Source organism: Hippocampus bargibanti, linkage group LG08 (genome assembly GCF_051943395.1).
Source record: "Hippocampus bargibanti isolate YZ-2025 linkage group LG08, ASM5194339v1, whole genome shotgun sequence".
In the NCBI taxonomy this organism is placed as follows: Eukaryota; Metazoa; Chordata; class Actinopteri; order Syngnathiformes; family Syngnathidae; genus Hippocampus; species Hippocampus bargibanti.
This window is the reverse complement of record NC_142741.1, coordinates 6,567,290-6,577,222: the sequence shown is the minus strand read 5'-3', so window position 1 is coordinate 6,577,222 and position 9,933 is coordinate 6,567,290. Positions and strand designations below refer to the sequence as shown.

The 9,933-nt window shown below is 40.5% G+C and overlaps 1 protein-coding gene across 1 annotated transcript; it reads right to left on the bottom strand.

Annotated features, from left to right (window-relative positions):
- Positions 1–867: 867 nt before the first annotated feature.
- On the bottom strand, positions 868–8,429 carry mstnb (myostatin b). The gene is made up of 3 exons (XM_089001907.1): positions 7,940–8,429; positions 3,112–3,482; positions 868–1,378 (listed from the first exon to the last, which is right to left on the bottom strand). The coding sequence occupies exons 1-3, from the start codon at positions 8,313–8,315 to the stop codon at positions 998–1,000; spliced, it is 1,128 nt and encodes a 375-aa protein (XP_088858033.1). The 5' UTR covers positions 8,316–8,429; the 3' UTR covers positions 868–997.
- Between the last annotated feature and the right edge of the window lie 1,504 nt (positions 8,430–9,933).

Here is a 9,933-nt window from a genome sequence, read left to right as displayed (position 1 = left end):
CGCAGCAGTGATGTGGGGGTTTACAGACAGAGAGAGAGAGTGAGGCCGTTCTCCAAAAAAGAAAATGACACCTGACTTTTTTTTCGTCCTCTATTCCCCGCCCCCAGTCTTCGGTTAAAGTGATTGGTCAAGAACGCAGCAGTGAGGGGCAAGGGGTGTTAAACATTAAAGAGACAGGCAGACGACAGAGAGTGATAAAATGGATAGAAAACGGTGAAATTTGGAGTAGTTTGATAGTTCAAAAGCAGAGTGTAGATTGCAAGGTTAAAATGTCCCATCAATCAGGCTCCACAAACAACCCGCACAAGCCATCTGTGGACTTGATGCAAAAAGCTATCAACCCAGCTGAACAGAACACAATTGATGAGGAACGAGATAAAATTATCACAGAGAAAGCTACAAGGGATCATTCGTCAAGATGGTGAAAGAAGGTTACGTTCCTCAAGTGTTTAATGCTGATGAAACCGGCCACTCCATTCCATCAAGACATCAATGACCTCACAAAGGTAAATAAAATGACTTTATTATACAATACAGTTTATTTATTTAATTATAATACCATAGCACATTTATTATACATAAAATAAGGTATATTTTGTGTAGTTTTAAGGTTTAGGAAAATAGAAAATTATGTTTTATGGGGACTTGGGAACGGATTATTCTCATTTTAAAGGTTTCCTATGGAAAATTAATTTTTGGGATACACACTTTTTGCCTTACACACTCTGGGAACCAATTAAGTTCGTAAGCCAAGGTATCACTGTACTCCCCCCGAGGGCCCGGCGACGATTGCAAAACCCTTGTTGTCCATGGCTAGCATCACCCTAGCGGAGGAGCCAAAGGAAGCGACAGAAAGCTGCGTGACCGCCTCAGGCTTATCGAGGCATCGGCCGCGCCAGGAAAAAGACCAGAATTGGTGTTTTGGGGTGGAAAGACCCCCCCCCATCGCCCTCCGCCCTCCGTCCCCTCAATCGCAATGGGCTGAGGTGGAGGGGGCTCAAGAGCAGCCGCAACGATCCACCACCATGGATGGGATCTTGCCGTAGATGATCTGCTCTTTGCGGTTGAAGTAAAGCATATTGATGGGCGACATCTTGGTAGGGGTACAACAGGGGCCGGCGTTCCCGCGCGGGTTGGCCTTGTTCACCAAATGGGTGTGCGGGTATTTCTGCAGGTGCATGTACTCGCACTCGCCCGAGCAGTAGTTGGCTTTGTAGCGCTTGGGCGCGATGATCCAGTCCCAGCCGAAGTCCTCAAAGTCTACGGTGAGCGGGTAGCGGCAACAGCGCGACTCGGGCGAGTTCTCGTCGCAATCAAGGCCGGCGTCCCGCCGCAGGCGTCGAGGACCCTCGTTCAGCTTCACCTCCATGAACGGTTGCTGCACAAACAAAAATAACGTACAATGTGGACCACAGACCAAGTTTCGATTTTAAAGGACCACAGATGTCTCCAGACAAGTTGTGTCCATAATTTGTAAAATGGCTTCAGATGACTTCTACTGAGCTTATTTTACAAAGATTCCACCGCATATAGCTATATTTTACGTTTTAAGACTCGCGCTGAAGATTCCGGAAGTCTTGTTTTTGAATTGGTGACGAGTCTTCACCCTACGTCACTGAAGGAACGCCCCTGACCGAAAAAAGGACACATTGTAGCAGTCCTTCGGTCACGTCAATGCATTTAGCTGTATTTGGCTGGGCTGAAAACTTCGTGTAACACCAAAAAAAGGTAGAAAGGGCGACAAAGCTCCATGTAAGGAATTAATCAGCCTGTGGAAACGGGCTGATTAATTCCTTACAGGTGCTTTGCCGCCATTTTCTGCCTCTTTTTGTGCTACATTTCCCGCCCCCAGATACCTGAAAATGGCATGGAATAAATTATTTAATCAATTGCAAACATGTATGCTTTCCTCTTCAGAACTATTTGAATCATATTCATAATTGGACGAGTAACAAGAAAGCATTGTTTTGATTCTAGAGCAAGGCAAGACGTCATGGCGTGACGTCACGAACAAGGGGGCGGGATGCTAAACACTTAGCATTAGCCAACAATGTGTGACCACATTAGATTACATTTAATTAAATTACATTATATTACACTATTTAAAATTTGATTAGATTAGATGAGATTATATTAGAATGGATTATATTAGATTAATTAGATATTACTTTAGATTACATTAGATTTCATAATAACAATAATAATAATACATTTCATTTATAAGCGCCTTTCAAAACTCTGACGGTCACTTTATATTATTTTATATTAGATTATTTTGGATTAGGTTATATTATACTCATTATATTTGATTAATTGGATTGGGTTAATTAGATTAGATTAAATGAGATTAGAATAGATTAGATTATTTATATTAGATTAATTAGATTCAATTGGATCAGATTAATCAGATTATATTTTATTATATTAGATTATATTGATTAGATTCATTGATATTACTTTATATTACATTAGATTAGATTATTTTTATATTAGATTATTTTGGATTAGGTTAGATTAGATTAATTAGACTTGATTAATTATATATGATTAAATGGATTAGATTTAATTAGATTAGATTAATTAGATTACATTATATTATATTTGAGTACATTAGATTATATTAATTACATTACATTCATTAGATTATATTATACTAAAGGGGGGGGTCCGGATTCTAAAAATTTAGCATTGGCCAACAATGTGTGACCAAATTAGATGGTTGATTTAAATTACATTATATTAGACTATATAAAATTATATTAGATTAGATTAAATTAGATGTAATTAGATTATATTACTTGGATTAGATTAGATTAATTGTATTATATTATATTAGATTAATTAGATTATATTAGATTAGCCTTCAATAGTTTCAGTGGAGAAATGGACATTTCACAGCAGCAAAGTGATGAAAGGAAGACGAATGACAACTAAATCAAACAGCGTCCATCAAAATGGTCGCCGTCCAACGTCGGAGCTTCTCTGATGACTTTTTCGCAGTCCAAATTTTATGAAAAAACGTTATTATTTGTAACTACAAAACGTTGAAGGCGCTTCGCTATGCTAACAAGCCACCTGTCGACAATTTTAAAAGGCAAGATGGAATCTCACCAGGCCTTCCTCGCCCAACTCGGCGGAGGTGACGGCCAAGTCGTTGCCGGCGTTGTCGTAGGCGTTGATGTGGATGCCCCAGTTGGTGTCGGGCTGGCGCAGCCACACGCTCAGAACCTGCTTGACGTCGATGCTCTGCCAGGAACCCGTCCCGGCCTTCACGTCCAGCTTGAGCGAGCGCACCCGCACGTGACGCCCGCCGTCCGATGCCGGTGTCAGCCGCGAGATCTGCAGGAAGACGGCGGTGGGTTCCTGGGATGCTCGCAGGTACACCCACAGCTGAGCCCGTAGCACACGGCTCGCTTGGAATTTGGGGCTCGGCGTGAACAGGCAGCATTTGGGCCAGCCGTTGGATTGCACCTCCGGATTGGCTGAGGGACAAACGCCACCGCCGTTGTTAATACGTTTTCAAAAAAGACCATAAATACAGGACGGTGTTTTCAGGACGAAAAAGATGCCCATGTATAGTAAGGCGTTTTCCAGCAATTTAAATGGGGATTTAGCTCAGTGGTAGAGCGCATGCTTTGCATGTATGATGTCCAGAGTTCAATCCCAGGCATCTCCACTAGGCCTTTTTTCTTAATTTCCACATTGTGGGAGTATGAAAGGCTTTCTTATTCTGGTTGTAAAACAACTATGTATATTAAGGCGTTTTTAGCATGACAAAAACGACCATGTATAGTAAGGTGTTTTTAGCCCGAAAAAAAACGACCATGTCGACCATGAAAACGACCATGGTAAGGTGTTTTTGGACCAAAAAAACACTATGTATAGTAAGGCATTTTTAGTCAGAAAAAAAACGACAAATTTTTTGGACAAAAAAAAACGACCATGATTAGGAAGGCGTTTTTAGCCGAAAAAAATGACCATGTATAGGAAGGCGTTTTAGCTTAAAATAAAAACTACCGTGTATAGTAAGGCATTTCAGCCCGAAAAAAACAACCTTGTTTAGTAAGGAAAAAAAACGACCATATATAGTAAGGTGTTTACAGCCATAAACCCCCCAAAAATGACCATGTATATATAGTAAGGCGTTTTTCACCGAAAAAAAATGACCATGTAGAGTAAGGCTTTTTTTAACCCGAAAAAAACAACCATGTATAATAAGGCGTTTTTGGACGAAAAAAAACGACCATGTATAGTAAGGCGTTTTTTTCCCGAAAATTATGACAATGTATAGTAAGTCATTTTTATACATAGTAAGGTGTTTACAGCCGTAAACCCCCCAAAATAGTGCCCCCCCCAAAAAAAAAAAATGACCATGTATGGTAAGGCGTTTTAGCTTAAAATAAAAACTACCATGTATAGTAAGGCATTTTCAGCCCGAAAAAAACAACCTTGTTTAGTAAGGTGTTTTTAGCTGGAAAAAAAACGACCATATATAGTAAGGTGTTTACAGCCGTAAACCTCCCAAAAATAGTGCCCCCACAAAAATTACCATGTATATATAGTAAGGCGTTTTTCACCGAAAAAAAATGACCATGTATAGTAAGGCTTTTTTTAACCCGATAAAAACAACCATGTATGATAAGGCGTTTTTGGGCAAAAAAAAAACAACCATGTATAGTAAGCCGTTTTTAGCCAAACAAAAAATTAACATGTATCGTAAGGCGTTTTTGGACGAAAAAAACTGACCATGTATAGTAAGGCGTTTTTGGACGAAAAAACGACCATGTATAATAAGGCGTTTTTAGCAACAATAACAAAAAAAAAAAAAACACCATGTAAAGTAAGGCATTTTAGTCCGAAAAAAACGACCATGTAAGGCATTTTTGGGCCAAAAAAACAACATATGTATATGTACATATGTACATATGTACAGTTGTCATGATCTTGTTGCAGACCAACGGGTGGCGCTGTCGGCCCCGCCTGCACCTGCACAGGTGCTGGTCGTCCCGAGCCTTGGCGGACTGCCACGTTCAGATTGGCGACCACGGGGTAGCGCTGTCAGCCTGCCTGCTGCCTCGCAGGTGCTGGTCGTTACAATCAGTGACACTTAAAAGGACTCCCGGCACAACCATCCGGTGTCGGGTCATTGTTGTATGCTTTGTATGCAATTGTAGGCATTGTATGCTGTGCATGTGTTCATTTAACCTTGGCGGACTTTTACTCTTGGTCTTCTTTTGATACTTTATTTTTTCTGTTCAGATGATTTTGATGTTTTACATTTTGTTCCTACTGACCTTTATTTTAATACAATTGGTCAAACACAACGTCCTGCTCCCGCCTGCCTGCTTTTTGAGATCCGCACCCGCCATCACCACCTTGCAAAACGTGACAATAGTAAGGCGTTTTTCTCCGAAAAAATACGACAATGTATAGTAAGGCGTTTTTGGACGAAAAAGACGACCATGTATAGAAAGGCGTTTTTAGCCAATAAAGAACGACCATGTATAGTAAGGTGTTTTTAGCCAAAAATAATCGACCATGTATAGTAACGTGTTTTTGACATGTAAAAAATGACCATGTATAGCAAGGCGTTTTTAGGACGAAAAAACAACCATGTATAGTAAGGTGTTTTTATCTAAAAAAAAGAGCAAGTATAGTAAGGCATTTTTCGCCGAAAAAAATACGACCATGTATCATGAGGCGTTTTTGACATGTAAAAAAACGACCATGTATAGTAAGGCGTTTTAACCGTAAAAAAAGACCATGTATAGTAAGCTGTTTTTAGCTGTAAAAAACGACCATGTATAGTAAAGCGTTTTTAGCCGTAAAAAATGACCATGTATTGTAAGGCGTTTTTAGCCGAAAAAAAAAACCACCATGTATTGTAAGGCGTTTTTAGCCGTAAAAAACACCATGTATAGTAAGGTGTTTTTAGCTGATAAAAACGACCATGTATATATAGTAAGGCGTTTTTGGCCCAAAAAAAACAGCCATGTATAGGAAGGCATTTTCAGCCCGAAAAAAAAAAACCTTGTTTAGTAAGGCGTTTTTAGCCGAAAAAAACGACCATTGTATATTAAGGTGTTTGTGACCCCCCAAAAATGACCATGTATAGTTTTTGACACGTAAAAAAACTTAAAATAAAAACTACCATGTATAGTAAGGCATTTTCAGCCCGAAAAAAAACAACCTTGTTTAGTAAGGCATTTTTAGCCGGGAAAAAAAACCACCATATATAGTAAGGTGTTTACAGCCGTAAACCCCCCAAAAATAGTGCCCCCCAAAAATGACCATGTATATATAGTAAGGCGTTTTTCACCGAAAAAAAACAACCATGTATAATAAGGCGTTTTTAGCTAAAAAAAAAAACTACTATGTATAGTAAGGCGTTTTTATCCCGAAAATTATGACAATGTATAGTAAGTCATTTTTAGATGAAAAAAAAAACAATCATGTATAGTCAGGCGTTTTTAGGCCAAAAAAAACAACCATGCATAGTAAGACGTTTTTAGCGGAAAAAAACGACAATGTAGAGCAGGGGTCGGGAACCTTTTTGACTAAAAGAGCCATAAAAGTAAAATATTAAGAAATGTTTTTCAGCAAGAGCCACACGCGCGCGCGCACATACAAACGCTCGCGTGCGCGCGCACATACAAACGCTCGCGTGCGCGCGCACACACACACGCACGCGCGGCCACTTTTCAACAAAATATCAGAATGTATTATTTAAAATAACTTTGTGATAGTACTCACGGTTAACATGGAACGTTTTCCGTTCCTCGTGTTTGGTAAAAATCCAGGAAAACGATCGGAATGAAATTCAATTTGCCGGTCCAGAGGCGAAGTTACTGCTAGCTAGCCTTCACACGGCTCATAAGCTTCCACACTTGCTATCTGCAATCGACTTCTCGCAGAAGTATGTTGATGCTAACGTTAACATGGGGCTTGTTAAAATGTCACTGACATTCGACTGTTTCATCGATGGTATTGTTTCATTGCAAATTAGAATCTGAACATTTTCTCTCCTGTCATGCTCCGGTGCATTCACGCTGAAGTGCACAAGTTGGGCTCATTTAAAGGGGTGTTTACCTGTTTCAACATGACGGCCACTATCATCCAATCAACATGGCGCTTTCGGCCATTCTAGGTCAGTGTCATCCAATCAAAATTGCGCTTTCCGCCAACTGCAGCCCCAACGGGAAATGAACGGCGAAAAAAATGACAATATGTATTATAATATGTAATATTATATTGGCGAGCCATAGCAATCATCAAAAGAGCCACATATGGCTCACGAGCCATAGGTTCCCGACCCCTGATGTAGAGTATGGCGTTTTCATCCCGAAAAAAGGACTATGAATAGTAAGCGTTTTTGACACGAAAAAAAAAAAACGATGATGTAAAGTAAGGCGTTTTTGGCGTGAAAAAAAATCTACAGTGTATATAGTAATGCGTTTTTGACGCAAAAAAAACACAATGTCTAGTAAGGCGTTTTTAGCCAGAAAAACTGACCATGTATAATAAGGCGTTTTTGGCCGAAAAAAAAACGACCATGGCAATTTTGGCTTGAAAAAGAAGACCACGTAGATCACTGGTATCAAAGTCAAGACTTGTCTCCTACCGGATAGCAAAGTGCAGTCAATCTTGGCCCTCAGCATGTTTTCATTTTTTTTCCAATATCGTCCACCTTTGCTAACCAGGCATCCGTCCAGTTCACGATAACTTAAATTCAAGATAGGTTGAAAATGTTTTTAATCAAGTCTTCTGAAATTGAAACTGACTGTCCGTTTTGACGACCCAAAAAAGCGAAGTGAGCTCGATTGTGACCAAAAAAAAAACGAGGCAGAAAGTTATCACTAATATCGTCCACGTTCGAACCCGGAAGTATCTGAAAGCAGCCGAACGAAAGACATCGAGTCGGGGGGCTCGGTCCTCTTACGCTCAGTGGCCATCATCATGATGGTCTCGGTGACGGCGTGCTCGTCGTCCAGGTCCACGACTGCGTCGCGGTTGTCGTCACCCAAGACGTCGTACTGGTCCAGCAGCTGTTGAAGCGGCGGCGCCCTGGGCAGGAGCTGCTTGACGACGTCGCGGCTGATGTTGGGGGCCTCCTTCATGCGCAGTTTGCTCAGGATTTGCGACTTGATGGCGTTCAGGCGCATAGTTTTGATTTGCTGGCGCACGTCGCAGGTGGAGCACGACTCGGACTGCTCCTCCTGTCCGCCGGAAGTCTGCTGCGGATGCGGCTGCGGCTCGCACATGCACGCCGCGGCCGAAAGCATCAGCAAAGTCAAGCCGGCGTGACAGAAACGCATTGTGGACGCACGCGGATGCCACCAAAAACCCTACTTGAAAAAAAATGGATTTCTTTGGGATTAAAGTCCACACTGATTGGCATGGCTTGATTAGCGCGCGCGTTTTTATATTCATTTTTTCTTTTTTCTTTTTTTGCGTCCAAAACGATGATTGGCTGAGGAGGCCAATGATGACTTCGAATCATGATAACTTTTTTTCCTCCGCCTCTGTCAAACCATAAAAGTACCGTGGACGGAGTGTAGGGGGGTGTACAGTCGTGATGGGGATTACGGCTCTTTTTAGAGACCCGGATAGTTTGGCTCGGCTCAAAAAAAAAGCCGGCTATTTCGGCTCCCAAATGGCTCCTCATTTATTTATGTTTTTTTGTTGCTTAAATTAATTTACGACCAAAAATAATGTGCAATGATATGTAAAAAGAGTTACAAATGCAAAACATATGCAATTATTTATTTATTAAAATTTATTTGACTTTATTATCTTGTGTGACTGTGCTGCGTGTGTGAGTGTGTGTTTGTATGACAGGCTTGTGAGGACCACTAACATTTTATATCATCCGTAGTGAGGACATTTTTGACAAGTGAGGACCTTTTGGCCGGTCCTCACAAGTTTTTCATTCTAAAGGCTTCTAGAGGGTATATACATGCATCTGTTAAAGTTTCAGAGAGGTCCTCACAAATTCACCCAAAATGATTGTTTTGTGTATTTTCATTGCACATGGATACACACACTTTTTACTCACCTTGTGTGTTTATGTTTGTGTGTGCGTGGTTAATGAGAGGAAAAAGTTCATACCACAAAAAGTAAAATATTTTTACCAAATTCACAACAGGGATGAGGACTTTGAATGTACCCATTCAGAAACCTCACACCTGCTGTTATTTCAGTTTCAAGTCCACTATTTATTTCTTTGTTTCAAAAGAAACTGAAGTGGGAAATGGGGTGACATTTAGTGTTCAAATGTAATACTAGTTCATATCTAAACTTATCAGCAACGGTGGTCATCACTTCTTATCTGGGGTTATCCAGAACTCACAAAACAATTGAAACAGGAATGCGTGTGTGTGTATGTGTTCTACCACGGATTTTGAGCATTCATGCACGACTTTAACTATAGGGGAGGATGAGTCGGTTCTTCTAAGCAGCTCCCTATGAAGACCCGGCTCCAGTCGTTCGCTTAAAAAACACGGCTTTAAAATCCGGTTTGTTCACGAAGGACACACCAGTCGTGACAGCGGGTGGGTCGCGAGCAGATTGTGGATAGATTGACTTTTCGTGCCAAGATTGCGCAACAGGCGGAAGCAAACTTGACCTTCTTTTCACACGAAGATATTGCTGATGATAAAATGCATTTTGTTTGTTATTAATTTTGTATTGAAGTTTTTAAACAGTTAGAAAAAGTTACGCGGTCTGGAAAATGGAGGGGATCGATAGAAAAGAGAAAACATTGTAACGAGTACATTGAACATCATTAAAAAGCATTTTTATTGAAAAAAAATCACCACAAATGTTTGTTCCACCGCGATAATGAGCAACATTAAAATTCAGTTGCATAAAAGTGTTCTAAAAAAACACGATTTTAAATTAAAACGAAGGAAAACACGTCAACTGAATTGCAAT